Genomic DNA, 16992 nt, shown 5'->3' with positions numbered 1-16992 from the left:
GATGTTGAACAGCATCCTTGGTCTCTACTCACCAGATGCCAGTGACAATTCTCAGTTGTGGCCATCAATACTGTCTCCAGACATTGCCAAATGTGCCCTGAAAGGCAAAATCTTCCTCCTCCCCAGTTGAGAATCAGTGGTCTACAGTCACTCAAAGAAGGATCTCAGGGTCTAGTCAGTTTGCCTCAGATGTGGTCAATGGACCCCCTGCATCAGTATCATCTGAAAATGCATTAAAGATACAGATTCTGGCTCTATGCAGCACCACAGAATTAGAATCTCTAGAGGTAGCATCTGGAATTATTAAGAAGCTCCTCAGGTCACTCTTTTTTTTTTTATAAATTTATTCATTTATTTATTTATTTTGGCTGTGTTGGGTCTTCATTTCTGTGCGAGGGCTTTCTCTAGTTGCGGCGAGCGGGGGCCACTCTTCATCGCGGTGCGCGGGCCTCTCACTATCGCGGCCTCTCTTGTTGCGGAGCACAGGCTCCAGACGCGCAGGCTCAGTAGTTGTGGCTCATGGGTCCAGTTACTCTGCGGCATGTGGGATCTTCCCAGACCAGGGCTCGAACCCGTGTCCCTTGTATTGGCAGGCGGATTCTCAACCACTGCACCACCAGGGAAGCCCTCAGGTCACTCTTTTGAACACTATAGGGTGAGAACTCTGCTCTAGGCCCTCCCAGTTCAAATCTGAAGAGGGTCATCAAACACTACTCTGCTTGAATTCAGATTAGCCCAAAAGAAGGAAAGAGACTCCAAGTTCCTGATTCTGACTATAGAAACACTGAATTCAAAACAAACCCTGACACAGTGCTCACCACATCCTTTACAACATTAGCTCATTGAATCCATATAGCAATATTACCAGGTGGATACCATCATCACTCCCTTTTTATAAATGAGGAAACTGAGGCACAGAGGAGTTAAGTCACTTGCCCAAGAACATTCATCGAGTGCTAGGCATATCCAAGATTTGAACAAAGGCAGTAAGGATCCAGGGCACATGTACTTAACACTCTGCTTCACTTTAATAGATCTGTCGGGACACAATGGCAAAGCAAGGAGTTAATCAGGGAAAGAGACGGCCAAGAAGAGCCCTCCTGGAATCTAGTCAACTCTGAGTTTGGGAAAGTCACGTGCACACAGTAGGTTGCACCTACTCAGGAGCAATCAGAGCAGGACATGAGCAAACTTGAAAGTGTTCCCCAAGCTACACACAGAACTGCCCATCCAGGGCAGAAGCCTCACTGGCACAAGGGGCTTAAACACAATCTCTTACTAAGATTGGTTCACCAATAAGCTACTCTGACCCAGAAGCAACTTCTAGGAAGCCAGGCCTAAAAATACCATACTCATCCGTGGCAGTCTGAAAACTGTGTGCATGCCCAGGGCTGTGCCCTTTCAGGAACGATCAGAGAGGAAACCTCCAAGTTACTATTCCCTGGCTGAACAAGAGGCAAAAACATAAATTCCCTGAACCATGACAGCCACACACACATACAATGGTAAAGAGCAAAAATCTAACTGGCTAGGAGGGCTTAAGCACAACCTTTGCCCAATAAGTGTCTTATTCCCACGCAGAGGCAACCCCTAAATAGCCATGTTAAAAGAAAAAAGCAAGAGGGGAAAATCTGAGCAAGAACATCAGAGGCTACACATTGTGGAGAAACAGACTTGGCAGAATTAGTTCAGCCAAGTCACTAGACAAACAGACAACAAAGCAAATAACAACCACCTTTAGAGGGGGGAAATCAGTATCCAAAGTTGCTACAATATATTACCTAAAATGTCCAATTTTCAACAAAAAATTACAAGACATGCAAAAAATAGGAAAGTGTGACCCATATACAGGAAAAAAAGTAGGCAATAAAAACTGCCTTTGAAGGGGCCTGAATGGTGCACTTTGCAAAGACTTCAAAGCAGCCATTATAAATATGTACAAAGAATTAAAAGACAGGGGGACTTCCCTGGTGGTCCAGTGGGTAAGTCCATATGCCGCAACTAAAGATCCCTCATGCCACAACAAAGATCCCACGTGCCGCAACTAAGACCTGGCACAGCCTAAATAAATAAATAAATATTTTTTAAAAAAGAATTAAAAGACGGTATCATGAAAATGTCTCATCAAATATAGAATATTAATAAAGAGAAAGAAATTGTTAAGATTCAAATAGAAATTCTGAAGTTGAAAAATATTTGAAATGAAAACTTCACTAGAGGGACTCAGTAGATTTGGGATTTTTTTTAAGTTTTTATTTTTTATCTTTATATTTTTAATTAAATAATTAATTTTATTTATTAGGCTGTGTTGGGTCTTAGTTGTGGCATGCGGGATCTTTTGTTGCGGCACACAGGCTCTTTGTTGTGGCTCACGGGCTTCTCTCTAGTTGTGGTGTACGGGCTCCAGAGCGTGAGGGCTCAGTAGTTGCGGCATGTGGGCTCTAGAGCGCATGGGCTCGGTAGTTGCCCTGCAGCATGTGGGAGCTTAGTTCCCCGACCAGGGATCGAACCCAAGTCCCCTGCATTGGAAAGCGGATTCTTTACCAATGGATCACCAGGGAAGTCCCCTCAGTAGTAGATTTGAGCTGGCAGAAGAAATGGTGAACTTGAAGATAGATCAAATAGAGATTATCCAACCTGAGGAACAGAGAGAAAAAAGAATGAAGAAAAATAAACAGAGCCTCAGAGAAATCTGACACCATTAAATACACCATCAAATGCATAATGGGGGTGTCAGAAGGAGAGAAAGGGATGAGAAAAACAATTGAAGAAATAATGGCTGAGAACATCCCAAATTTTATGGAAAAACATTCATTTATCATCCAAGAAGCTCCATGAATTCCAAGCAGGATAAACTCAAAAAGATTCACATCCAGACACATCAGAGCTAAAATGTTTAAAGCCAAAGATAATGAATGTACATGGTAGTAGATACCAGAGGAATTCGGATCACATAGGACTTTAATTATTGAACAAACCCAATGCATAAGAGAAAAAGAACGTAATGGATCTTAACTTCAGATAAAAATTCTTTACCTATAAATGAAGTCCCAGGTTTCCCAAGGATTGATGAAGGCTTTCCACCCTGCAGTTGGGATCTCAAAAAAGGGAAGAAAGAAAAGAAAAAGAAAACGGTAACTATGTGAGGTGATGATATGTTAATTTGTTAATTAGCATGGTTGTTATGATTATTTCACAATTATACATATATGAAATTATCAAGTTGTGCACCTTACATGTATACAATTTTTGTCAGTTATACCTCAATAAAGCTGGAAACAAATTTTGAAGGATGAGAAAAACATAGTGTTGTGCTGTAAAGCAATGATTTTGATAAACAGGTTGGGTAAATATAATATGGGTTGGAATCAATTCAAATCTTGATTCTCAGGCAGCTGATGTGCATTTTTTTCCCCATTAGTAGCCTGCAATTAGAGTGAGGTATATACATTATTCATAGTTTCAAGGAACAGAAAGCACTAGAGATCAGCACCAGTCAAATGCAGATAATTCAGGCTCAAATGACAATAAATCACCATGTTAATTCGATGCCAAAAATGAAAACTGGCATCCTGGGTTGGGGAAGGCAGTTTTCCATTAGCAAATTTCCACAAATCCTGCGTGTGGCCCTTACTGACCACCTTAGAATGGTTCAATAACTGGGCAACCCACCTGCGAAGAGGGAAAACGGAAAAATATCTAAATGAGTGTGAATCTCCTCTTTTCCAGGGTACCTTTTCCCAACCCCCCTAGACTTTAGGTCTTTGTTATGCTAATTAAGTTAATCTACTGCCTTTTTAAAAAAAATTTTGGCCACACCGTGCAGCATGCTGGACCAGAGATAAAACCCAGGCCTCTGCAGTGAAAGCACTGAAACCTAACCATTAGGCCGCCAGGGAATTCCCTCGTTGTCTTTCTTTTAAAGCTGACACTGTCTACAGCCAACTCTTCCTTGATCAAATAGAGTAAAAAATGAATTAATACACTCAAACTAACATAATACTGTACCTCAACTCTATTTCAATAAAATAAACAAAAAAAGGAATTGAGATGAATTGAGAATCATATTTCATAGTAAATGAATTGAGAAGCATATTTCACAGTGCTTCTGGGAATTGTAGCTTCAGAAGATAAGATTCGCAAACATCATTGAAAAATATGTGATTTTAGGATGCAAATGGAACCATAAATCAGTCTTCAGGGGAGTGTGATTTTGGTTACTATGGCACCACAACTTATTGGAAATAAATCAACTTCTTTGCAGTTACCACGGAACCAGCAAATGAAAGAAAGGGGAAAAAAAGAAACAGATGGATTAAAACAGTCCTCACTTGCTTTATTTTCTTTTTTTAATATTTATTTATTTTGGCTGCAGCAGGTCTTAGTTGTGGCATCTCCGTTGCGGCATGCGGGATCTTTAGTTACAGCATGAAGACTTCTTAGTTGCAGCATGCATGTGGGATCTAGTTCCCTGACCAGGGATCAAACCTGGGCCCCCTGCATTGGGATCTCAGAGTCTTAACCACTGGACCACCAAGGAAGTCTTGAGCCTTCACTTGCTTTAGTCAAAGTGTGAAACTACATCTGAGAGTACAAAGAGAAAAGAGGTTACTTTTGTAGTGCCATGCTTCTTGCAGTAGCTCAGTGAAGTATTTAATATAACTATAAGGTAAGAAAATTTGTTTTCTGGTAACTCTTTAAAAATATCACACATCTATTTCCCACCCACTCAGAAACAGAATTAATGATTAAGTTTTGGTGTGCTAACTAAATTCATGCCAATTCTCTACCCTCCCTTGTTTATGGGGAAATTTGTTTCAAAATGCTCAACTCTACTCTGAGAGCATGGAATTATGAAAAAGATGTTCCAGACTAGGAAATGTCACACACATCTAATCCAACACACTTTAATTTAAAACCAGCCCTATGTGTAAGATTATACTACAACCCAGCTGACAAACTGGAGGTAATAATTAGACTTTGTGGAAAATAATAGATTGAGGTTCAAGCATGTTGATTTGAATCATGACATAACCTTAAAGTGGTTAACAATTTTATATAGAAAATGAACAGGTTTTTTAAAGTCTGTGGAAGTACTTCCCTGGTGGTCCAGTGGTAAAGAATCTGCCTTACAATTCAGGGACGAGGGTTCGATCCCTGATTAGGGAACTAAGATCCCACATGCTGCGGGGCAACTAAGCCCGCACGCCACAACTACTGAGCTCGCGTGCCTCAACTAGAGCCTGTGTGCTGCAGACTACAGAGCCCACGTGCCCTGGAACCTACGCGCCACAACTAGAGAGAGAAAAGCCGCACGCCACCACTAGAGCGAAGCCCACGCACTACAATGAACAGCCTGCGCGCCACAACAAAAGATCCCGCATGCCTCAGTGAAGATCCCGCATGCCACAACTAGGACCTGATGCAGCCAAAAATAAATAAAATAAATAATAAATAAATCTTAAAAAAAATAGTCTATGGAGTTTAAATAAGCGAGGTAGCATGATCACATTAAAAACGCTAGTCAACCAGGAATTCCCTGGTGGTTTAGTGGTTAGTATTCAGCGCTTTCACCGTGGCCTGGGTTCAATCCCCGGCCGCGGGAACTGCCAACAAGCGGTACAGCCAAAATTAAAAAAAAAAAAAAGTTAGTCAACCTACATGTTTGGTTCTGACTCTAAATTTGATCCTCTGATCACATCTTATAATCTTTAGGACTGTTGACTGCACAGTATGCAGGCACCTTCTACAAGGAAAAGAACTAGGACTTCACTGGTGGTCCAGTGGTTAAGAATCTGCCTGCCAATGTAGGGGACATGGGTTTGAGCCCTGGTCCGGGAAGATCCCACATAGCCACAACTACTGAAGCCCGGGTGCTCTAGAGCCCACGCACCGCAACTACTGGAGCCCGTGCTCCGCAACAAGAGAAGCCACTGCAATGAGAAGCCCACTCGCCGCAACTAGAGAAAGCCCACAGGCAGCAACAAAGACCCAACACAGCCAAAAAAAAAGAGAAAAGAACAGAACTATATTTTAATTCTTTTGGGTTTTTTTCTGTTTTAATGAGAACTATATTTTCAAATGGTGGACTCTTTCTGCCCATAACTAAACTGAGGAAGACCTGCTGACTTAAAAGTCCATGGGTTGGGGATTCCCTGGCAGTCCAGTTGTTAGGGTTCTGCGCTTCCACTGCAGGCGGCACTGGTTCCATCCCTGGTGAGGGAAACTAAGATCCCAGATCCCACAAGCCATGTGGCATGGCCAAAAAAAATAAATAATAATATTGTATCTATGTTAAATCTGCTGAATTTGATAACAGTGCTAGGATGATGTAAGAGAACGCCCTTGTTTTGAGGAAACAAATACTTAAGTACTTCAGGGTAAAGGGACGTAAAACATGTAATTACTTTTAAATACTTAAGTACTTTGGGGTAAAGGAACATAATATATGCAATTACTTTTAAATAATTCAGAAAGAAATACATACATGGAGAAAGAGAGAAAATGGTAAAGCAATTCTTGGTAGCTGAACCAATACCAGAAACTGCCTACCTCCACCATTTCATATACGTAAGAAAAATAATCCCCCAAGTCAGTTAGCTAATTTACACTTTGCAGCTCAAAGCGTGCTTTACTGATAACTCAGCTGACTCCAATTCACCTTCTACATGTACAGAATCACACTATAGAATTGACATTCTGAAAACAGAAATGGACTTAAGAGTCCCAGTAACTTACAGAGTCTAGTCACTTAACCAAGTCACTTAACTGCTCGCGGTTAAAGTATAGTTACTTATAAGATGCAAACATCAAAATGGCATTTGTGATGAGTGCATTGTAAAATGCAAAGTGCTATATAAGTATGGGTAGTTTCTAAAACTGTGCTTTTTTTTAACCCTTTTATAGCTTTGTTTAAAATGTTGGCTAGAAGAGTTAAAACTTGTAGAAACATTTTCTTTCGCACAGGAGTTCTTCTATGCTCATTGTTTGCTTATAAGGAAATACTTCTGAATAAGAATTTAACCATTTTCTGCACACCTACATAGAAGGTAACAAATTATTACACTGTCTATAACTCAGAAGCCTGTCTAGGCTAGTACCTATTTCTGGCTTCTTTTAGGAGACACAATCATAACAAAAATATTTAATGTGCCAGGCATTGTGCAAAGTGGCTTACATACATTGTGTAATTCTCACAAAAACTCAGTGAGTTCGATGCAATTATTATTTCATCATCAGTAAAATGGGGAAAACAACAGCAATTACCTCACAGGTCTGTTGTAAGGATTTGAAAAGACTATACATAGAGCATTTAGCACAGTGCCTGGCCAAAAGTAACTGCTAAATACAGTTTACCATTTGTTGGTACCTTCATTTTACAGATAAACAGACACAGAAAAAAGGCAAGTGTAAGCCATAGGATTTTCAACTCAGGTCTGACTCTGCAAGTTTCTGCCGCTTTCTTTGTTCTTTCTTTTTTTACAATTATCTCCTCGTACAGTAGGGGGAAAAAGTAAATCCCCATGATAGTGGCTGAACTTAAAGCCAGGAAACACCTAATTTAATTGTCTTCGACTGTGCTCACCCCCTACCAACGCCGGGCAGAGTGAGCTGCTCACTACGTTCTTGAACTAATGAAAGACTAGGTTTCTAACCCGGGTGAGCTAGATCTTTCTGGGCTGGGTAGTTTCCTTGTCTCTGAGCTGGTGTCCCCGGCTGCAGACCCGAAGAGGCTGTTCAGGTCCTGTTCGGGGAAACGGACTTGTCTTCCCCTCCTCAAAAACCAATTTACCGAGGGCCACTGCCCTCCGACCCAATAGGACTTGAAGGATCCCAACCTACATTCGCCTACGATAACTCCTATATGTCTCCACCACCTCCACGGCGACATTCTCGGAGCCCGGCTCTCCCCCGCCTTCCTCTTGGCAGGCGCAGGCGCACGGCAGAGTTCTGCGCGCGCCGCGCTTCCCGGCAAACTACAGCTCCCAGAATCCCCGTCGATCGATCCACCTCCCATTCGAGGTGGGGGCGGAGGCGGAGCAGATTGTCTGGGGCGGGGCGTAGCCTCTCGAAATGTCCTGCTCGTGTCCTCTTGGGAAGAGTTCGTTTTAAAAGGGATTCTGGGGTTCCCTGGTAAGGTAGGACATCTGTTCCTATTAGGTATAATACTGCCCTCCGCACCCCGAGGGTTCCCTCAGTGTAAAACGCAGGTGGTCTAGTCCAGCGGAGACACTTGCCCCCGGCCACCGCGGGGAAGCCTGAGGAGGGAAGGGCCCATCGGTCACGCATGCGCACAGGCGTAGCATGGGGGCGAGAGCAGCTGAGCCCGTTCCCAGCATCAGAGGTGAGTAGGGGGCGGGGCGGCGGGGCGGCAGGGGGCGGGGCGTGTCAAGGGTTGGGTCTCACCACTTACCCGCGACGGCCACGGTTCGCACAATCACTACCATCCCAATCAACTCTGAAACTCCCAGACCCCAGTTGTCCGGAAAATTGGAGTCCCCAGGAGCTCAGTTTTAGCGTTTATACATCAAAATCCTGTTTTCAATTAAACCACTTCCAGCATTTCACTGCCATTATCTGTGTACAAGACTTTCTCCTCTACTATACCGTGCTTTTTTTAAAAAATAAATTTATTTATTTATTTTTGGCTGCGTTGGGTCTTCGTTGCTGCACGCAGGCTTTCTCTAGTGGCGAGCGGGGGCTACTCTTGGTTGCAGTGCACGGCCTTCTCATTGCGGTGGCTTCTCTTGTTGCAGAGCACGGGCTCTAGGTGCGTGGGCTTCAGTAGTTGTGGCACGTGGGCTCAGTAGTTGTGGCTCACGGGCTCAGTAGTTGTGGCGCACGGGCTTAGTTGCTCCGCAGCATGTGGGATCTTCCCGGACCAGGGCTCGAACCTGTGTCCCCTGCATTGGCAGGCGGATTCTTAACCACTGCACCACCAGGGAAGCCCTATACCATGCATTTAAAAAATAATAGCTAACGTATTGGGAGGCCTCACCCTTCATCTTGGTTTTCCGGCATGCAGCAGATAGCTCCTTCCTAACAAGCTGTAGAGCTTAAAGTCTTTTGGACACTTGATTCTATTCAATTTAGTGTCAGACTAGGTACATACTTTGTCATGTTCTCTGATTGTTTCACATAAGTCTTCTCATGACAAGACTCCTTGGGACGATAAAGACAATGATACACTCACTAACTAAAGAAATGGTGGTGCCAATGAAGTTTATAATCTGCTGGGGATACAGACAATTAAGCAAGGGGCTTATTGTGCCCTAACCCTAACCATTTTGCTTACACCTTGCTATGGGACTTGGTTATGTTGCATTACCTTCTGGGCCTACATTTTCTCACAAAATGAGAAGATTGGACTAGATGATCTCTGAGAACTTGCCAGCTCTAAAATTCTGTGGTTAGTTAGTGAGGAGTAGAATCCAGATTATATCACAATATGTTAATGCAAAGCATCATCAACTTCCATTTCTCTGCTAACATAAATGAAATATAGCTATAAGAATTTTGGCAGCAGCATTAGAAAGAACTACCCCTTGTTGTACTGTAATTTAATCCTTATTGCTGAAAATATAAATTTAGATGATAATACAACTGTCTTCACCCTATATTTGTTGTCGTTTTATAGATCATTGCTAGGACGAACTCTGGGTACAATAATGAACACAGTGTATGTGATGATGGCTCAAATCTTAAGATCTCACCTGATAAATGCTTCAGTGATTCCTAACCAAATGAAAATGGGTCCATATCTTGGTGTCATTAGAACTAGAATGATGTCAACTCATAAATCCAAAAAGAAGATGAGAGAATATTATAGGCTGCTGAATCTGGATGAAGGATGCTCTGCAGACGATATCAGGGAATCTTTTCGTAAGCTTGCCAAGCAATACCATCCAGACAGTGGCTCTAGTACTGCTGATTCTGCAACGTTTATAAGGATCGAAGAAGCTTATAGGAAGGTGCTTTCCCACGTGATAGAACAAACAAATGCCAGACAGAGTAAAGTTGAAGAAACAGAAGAAGAAGAAAAAAAAATCAGATATAACACACCGCAACACCGGCATTATTTAAGTTTTGAGGGTATTGGTTTTGGGACTCCAAGTCAACGAGAGAAGCAGTATAGGCAATTTAGAGCAGACCATGCAACTGAGCAAGTGATGGAATACCAAAAGCAGAAACTGCAAAGCCAGTATTTCACCGATGGTGTAACTGTTAAAGATGTAAGACACAGTAAGGAACAAAAGATAACTCAAGCAATAGAACGTTTGGTGGAGGATCTCATTCAGGAATCAATGGCAAAAGGAGACTTTGACAATCTCAGTGGGAAAGGAAAACCTCTAAAAAAATTTTCTGGCTGTTCATATATTGATCCCATGACTCACAACCTGAACAGAATATTGATAGATAATGGATACCAACCAGAATGGATCCTAATGCAAAAGGAAATAAAGGATACTATTGATCAACTCAGAGAGGCAATTTTAGTGTCAAGGAAAAAACTTGGGAATCCAATGACACCAACTGAACAGAAACAGTGGAACCAAGTTTGTGAGCAGTTTCAAGAAAACATCAAAAAACTAAACAAGCGAATTAATGACTTTAATTTAATTGTTCCCCTTCTGACCAGGCAAAAAGTCCATTTTGATGCGCAGAAAGAAATTGCCAGAGCCCAGGAAATATATGAGACCTTTATAAAAACACAAGAAGTCACAGATAAAAACCCAAATAACTTTGATCAGGGAGAAGGAGAGAAAACACCTGGAGTCAAGACAGGTTTCTTTAACTGGATGAATGTGTGGCAATTTATTAAAATATGACCATCTCGTTGTTCACAGAACTGCCCCCAATCATTTCAGTAGTACTGACATCACACATAGAGGCTGAGATTTCTTTCTATAACACAAGAGTCTGAGAACTGTGTGCCTCTGTACTTTTCACAAAACAAGTCACATCTCCAGTGATGTGTAGATGAGAGAGCTGTAAGAAACTAAGTCAGAGAAATGTTCAACCAGCTTTGCTCTGAGGATATGGCAAAACAAGAGGAGAACTTTTAAGGAAACAATTTCATACATTTCAGAGCGTAAATGTCGGTCATCAGGTGAAAGGAGTTAGGATAGGGACTCAGGCTGGGAATCATAAAGGGTATTCCAAAGTCTTAGTGCAGTTTTAAACTCTAATAAGCTAAAAACAGTTGCTGTTTGCCATCTTCAAACATAGGTACTTCAACAACAACTAAGAATGTATCATGAAAGGTCACAAAATGAAAGAAGTATGGAATGTAGGCAACTAAACCTCCAAATGATGTATGTTTTTCACAAGTTTGCTGCATTTATATGCCTGAGGTTATTAAAGCACAAATTTTTCTAAGACTTTTGGGACATTCTCTATATGGTTGGAAATGTTAAGATCAGAAAATTAGCCTAGTGGAGTTATGACACTCTTCTTTTTTATAAAGCCCTTCTCTCTGGGTAGTGAATAAAGAAACCACCAAATATCTTGGTTGTACTTTATCCTGCCTAACTTCATGAGCCATTGGCAGCATAGATCCATCAGCCAAGCTAGCTGATTTAGCTATTCTAGAAATAGATTCCAGTGTCCACTTTTAAAGAGTTTGAAAGTATTTTCTGACCTTTCAGAGGTGGGAAAAAAAAAATCCTTTGGCTCAGTGGAAACAAGATATCACTTTTGGCTTCATCTCTAATCAGAGTTGAAATGTTAGGTTTACATAAACCTACCTGAAGCCTCTCTTTGTTACGTATCAAACTCCCCAGAGGCTTTTTCACTGATATGAAAATCTCAGTTTACTGTCTTAGGGATCCAATTTCCTGTCTTAGGAACCCTTTAATAAACAAAGATAAGGTGCCCACTTGCACCTTTGGCAATGACAGGAGATTGACATCCATGAGATTGTGTCCCAACCACTTTCAGAAAGATCTGACTTCTTTAGGTTTGTGTAACTGCCTTATTCACAGAATTGGGCAACTAGAGGATAATGGAGAGTGGTCAAAAGGAGCAGGTCTGTTTCCTTATTTAATTCGGAGCGCTGTACTATGGAAGTGCCTCAGAATCATGTCACTTGCCCCTCTGATTTTGGAAGAACAAGTTACTTTGTAAAGTGTGTGATAGTTAAATAAAATTACATCTTCAAAAGGAAATTTCAGACCTTTCTGCTTACATGATGGGGCATTAATTGGCATATGTGATTACTTTATTGAATGAGTTATCATTAGCTTCTGCAATGATATATTATTCTAAATACAATTGTGAACAGTGTGAAATAAGAGTTTATAATAAAAGCTATAGTTCCAAAACATTTTAGAAGGCTATGATTCTGTGAAGCTTGTTAAATATTAGAATTAGATATATGATACCTAATTACATTGCAGCAACATATATGAATGAAACCATTTTTGCTATTAGTTAATGAGAAGGCAGAGTTATCAGAAAACTCCAGTAATTCCTAATTTCAGCACAGCACACTTTATGTTTGTAAATGTTGTCTATATTAATAAAGTTAATAAGGTTAATTAATAAAGTTAATTTTAATGATTAAAGTTAATTTTAATGATTGTTCTATAAACAACTAATAGTAATAAAAAACATATTTTTGCCTGGCCATCTAAGTTAATCTTTTTTATCTTTTTTATGGATAATGTTAAAACTGACTGAGACATGGACTATTCTTTTTTTTTTTTTGACTATTCTTGTTAAGAAGGCAAGTTTGCCTATGTAAAAACAGATTCACTTATTTAAATAACTAAGTTCCAGGCCAGAAAAAGAGATTTGGGCCGGTTCATTGGAGTTTGTGGAATCGGAATCTGACACTTACCTCTCTTTTGATGTATTGGGTTAGCCAGAAAGTTTGTTCCGGTTTTTCCGTAACATCTCATAGATGTTGGTGACCCAACAGCTTGAGGATAGATCCTCAGATCACAGATCACAGGCTTTTATCTCTGAGCTGTGTCCTTGTTCTGTGTGCCTGAGGTTCGGCCTCAGTAGTCTGGTCCCTCAGGACTATAGTTTTAAGTTCCTTGATAGAACGACTACATTATTATTCTTTTTCTTCATCGTGCTCCCAGGATATAGCCCTGCTCTTTGGGGTACCCCTCCTAGAGATGGGAGTCCCCTGTAACGTCTCTATGGCTGGGGCCATACTTCCCTGCTACCAACTGCCTGAGTCCCCATCCCTGGGCCTCAGCCACCTTCTGGGACATTTCCAATACCTCTCAGGCACAACTCATGCTGATTTGCCTGTTGCTAGAAGTACTGATTTTCCTTTTCGACAAAGTTCTGTTCATTCAACATACGGTTACTGCAGTCCTGCAAGGCAATCCACCATTCCACCATCTGGATTCTCAGAAATCAGTAACTGGGGTGGGGTGCAGCAAAAGGATGCCTCACCCCCAAATGTAGCCCTCAGATACTTACTTTGCTTGGTATTCCTACTGCCACTGTGACCCAGGTCCAGGGGTGGGGGCTGGGCGGGGGTACTGGGCTTCCTCTCCTTCTCTGGCCTAAGGGCAGACCCAGAGGTGTTGTCATAATACCTCTTGCCTGGCTGAGACCAGACTGGAACATGCAAACACAGCTTTCCTCAAGGCTCAGGGATGACAGAAAAGAAAGGAAGACAGTCCCTAAGATGGGCTGATGCAGCTTGTGACCCTCTCCAGTTTGCCTCGGAGCCCAATCCCCAGCCTGCTGGGGAGGGAAAGAGCACACCCCTCTTCCACTTTTGGCAGAGCCCTCAAGTGCCCTCAGCATGCCTCTCCTCCCCCAAATCTAGCCTAGGAAAGTAAGATCTTAAGGCAGGGGTCCCCAACCCCCGAGCGAAGCTTCATCTGCCACTCCCCGTCACTCCCCGTCGCTCCCCATCGCTCGCATTACCGCCTGAGCCCTGAATATCCCCCCCTCCACCGCCGCCCCAGTCCATGGAAAACTTGTCTTCCACAAAACTGCTCCCTGGTGCCAGAAAGGTTGGGGACTGCTGTCTTAAGGGACTTCCTTTACTGCCAAGACTGATTTCAAAGGTCTGGCTTCCTGTTCAAAGACCCACATCTTCCCTAGGTGATTGATGTCCCCCCAGCCCCACTAAGAGGCAGATCCTACCTGAAGGTTTCAACAGGACAGATAACATCTGAATACACTCCAGTAAGATAAACATTGTTACAAGAGACCTACTCACAGTTGTGTGTGTAGCGGGTGGGAGGTCTTTCCTGGTGCACCTAGAGGACCTTGTATTGAGGAGCATATGGTCCAGTGGCGACTTGGCTTTGGCATTTATAGCTGGGCCTCTGTGCTGTCTGTGGTTTTATCCTGTAGGGGAACCTGGTACCATGGCCTCATCCTCTCAGCTCCTCCATTCAACCAGTTTACGCCATGATTGGCCCAGCTGAGCCCCAAGATTCCCAGTGAGCTTTGCTTAAATGGATAGTAGACAATTGTTGTACTTTTGGTTGCCCATCATCTTCCAAATAGTCCACCCATATTGATGATGGCATCTGTCATTCATCTGGGGAGGATGTGCTTCTTAGCACAGGAAGTCAGACCTTTGAAGTTGGTCTTGGCAGGAGAGAAAATCCTAGTTCACTTAAATATGCTCAGAAGTGGGTGCCTGACCTAGACTGCCAACAAGACATGTCCTTGGGAGACATGTGTTCAGGATGAGGCATGGGAGGAAATGCGTTGGTTCTCTGTGAAAGTTCCACTTGGCTGGTGCAGGAAGGCAGTGGCTGCCAGGTGGAGCTGCTGGCCCAGAAGTGGCGTCAATGTTGGTGGCAGTGGCACTCAAGTTCCTGGCTTCTAGTGCATGGTGGCCACAGCCATTCTTGTGTTTTTTTCACCAGCCCAGTTCTTCAGTGTGGTTTTAGGCATTGTTCCTGGAAACCACCTTGAGCCACTTTCTCCACCCTCCCCAAACTTCCAGTGTCCTTGAATAAATCCCTTTTCTGCTTAATCCAGCTAGAGGCAGGACTGCCATTTGCAACTAAGAAATGTGACCGATACAGATGAGATCATGGGAATTTCATGGTTTGGGGATAAACAGGCACTATACACTGGATTGTAGGGCCTGGGGCACGTGGACTCATTAAACTTTCAGCTCTGCCACTTTGTAGGTGTATGATCCGTGACCAAACCTCATGGACCTACAGGTTTCTCAGGTGTAAACAGGAATGCTTCTTATGAGGACTCAATGATCTATTGTACGTAAAGAATCCCGCGTGGTTAGTGAAACGCGATGAGCACTCCATCCTAAGTATTAAATTATGTACCCTGTTGTGCTAATATAATAATAAACAGAAGTTCTTATTATTTTTAAGATTTGTTGAAAAAAATGTTCCATAGTTCTTCTCTTGGGGAAGTATTGATTTCAAAGCTAATCTTGCCAGTTGCAGTCAGTTTCCTGCATTGACTGAAATTTCTCTGTCATGTCTTCAGCTAGCCGCAGGCTTTAAATGAAAATGTAGAAGCCAGTCAAGAAAGACCACAAATTGTATGATTCCATTTGTATGAAAAGTCCAGAGTAGGCCAGTCTATAGAGACAGAAAGTAGATCAGTGTTTGCCTAGGGCTGTAAGGAAATGAGGAGTGACTGCTAATGGTGACAGGTTTTCTTTTGGAGGGTGATGAAAATGTTCTGAAATTGACTGTGGTAGTGGTTGTACAACTCTGTGAACATAGTGAGAACCATGGAATTGTGCCTTTTATTTTTTATTTTTTTATTTTTATTTTTTTGGCCATGCCACACGGCATGGGGGACCTTAGTTCCCTGACCAGGGATCAAACGCGCACCTCCTGCAGTGGAGGGGCAAGTCCTAACCACTGGACCGCCAGGGAAGTCCCAAGAACCATGGAACTGTGCCTTTTAAAGGAGTGAATTTTATGGCATATGAAAGCTTTTATTAAGAAAAGAAAACAGTAAAGGACAATGCAGAGGGGTTCTGCTTTTGGTAGGTTGCTTGCTACTTTTCTATAGGCAAGAAATGTCTTCAGAAGCATAAGAAATGAGAACTATTTTATTTTATGTTTTAATTTTTTTTTGAAGTTTTAAATTTTATCTTATTTATTTTTTTATACAGCAGGTTCTTATTAGTTATCCATTTTATACATATTAGTGTATATATGTCAATCCCAATCTCCCAATTCATCACACACACACACCTGCCCACCCCCCCCCCCACCCCGAGAACTATTTAAATTGTGTTAAGCAGAGAAATGACTGCCAATGTTTTAAGAATTTTATTTTAGATGCTTTTATGGCTGCAGCAAAAATTGATTATTACTTACCAATTTCTGCCAAAACGCCACGAAACTTTGCTATTATTCTCAGGCCTGTGTTACTGTGTCTTTCTTACAACAGATAGCTACTCTTGCCAAACTGAGCAGTGGCCTTACCTAAACAAGAATCCACAAAGTGGAGAAACACTAGATAAAAACAAATGCACATTTTTGTGAAAATGACTGAGAGAGAGTGGTCTTTAATTACATATACAGACTTTTTACTTTAAAACTCAGCAGGTGATCAAGCAGTAGTTGCGATGTCGATTCCCATTGTTTCCTGTTACACATCCTGTTGCCCGCAGCCTGTGGAGAAACTGAGGCCTAGCGAACCTACCTGCCCTCTCTTCTCTTTCTTTTCTCCAACCCTAAGAAAAAGCATCCTAAGAAGTCATGATTCCATGGCCTTCTGGACACAGGGAGCTGGTAGAGGAAGGCAGAGCACGTGTGCATGCCTCTGGGTCCCACTCTTATGGACTTGAGTATCCTGAGAGGTTTGGGAGATACTCGTTCTAAATGTATCGATTACAGTGCCTGCCTCCCCACAGTCCCACAGGGGCCAAAGCCATTGGCCTGAGGACAGGGCCAATCATCATCAACTGGATGATGAGGTGTTACCTAGTTCAATAGGTAAGGTTCTTTATTTGGGGGAAAAAGATTATTTTAAAAATTTGTGGGGGCTTCCCTGGTGGTGCAGTGGTTGAGA

General features: G+C 42.2%; 1 protein-coding gene and 1 long non-coding RNA gene across 2 annotated transcripts; one reads left to right on the top strand and one right to left on the bottom strand.

Annotated features, from left to right (window-relative positions):
* Positions 1-2555: 2555 nt before the first annotated feature.
* Positions 2556-7936, bottom strand: LOC137766097 (uncharacterized). Its single transcript, XR_011074270.1, has 3 exons — positions 7843-7936; positions 3037-3098; positions 2556-2637 (listed from the first exon to the last, which is right to left on the bottom strand). It is a non-coding gene; the product is annotated as an uncharacterized lncRNA (long non-coding RNA).
* A 127-nt stretch (positions 7937-8063) lies between these two features.
* Positions 8064-12202, top strand: DNAJC28 (DnaJ heat shock protein family (Hsp40) member C28). Its single transcript, XM_068545758.1, has 2 exons — positions 8064-8344; positions 9638-12202. Exon 2 carries the CDS (start codon positions 9669-9671, stop codon positions 10827-10829), a length of 1161 nt encoding a protein of 386 aa, XP_068401859.1. The 5' UTR covers positions 8064-8344; positions 9638-9668; the 3' UTR covers positions 10830-12202.
* Positions 12203-16992: the final 4790 nt, after the last annotated feature.

This window comes from Eschrichtius robustus, chromosome 6, assembly GCF_028021215.1.
Source record: "Eschrichtius robustus isolate mEscRob2 chromosome 6, mEscRob2.pri, whole genome shotgun sequence".
Lineage (NCBI taxonomy): Eukaryota > Metazoa > Chordata > Mammalia > Artiodactyla > Eschrichtiidae > Eschrichtius > Eschrichtius robustus.
The sequence above is the reverse complement of the archived record's forward strand: the minus strand, read 5'-3'. Positions and strand labels throughout refer to the sequence as shown.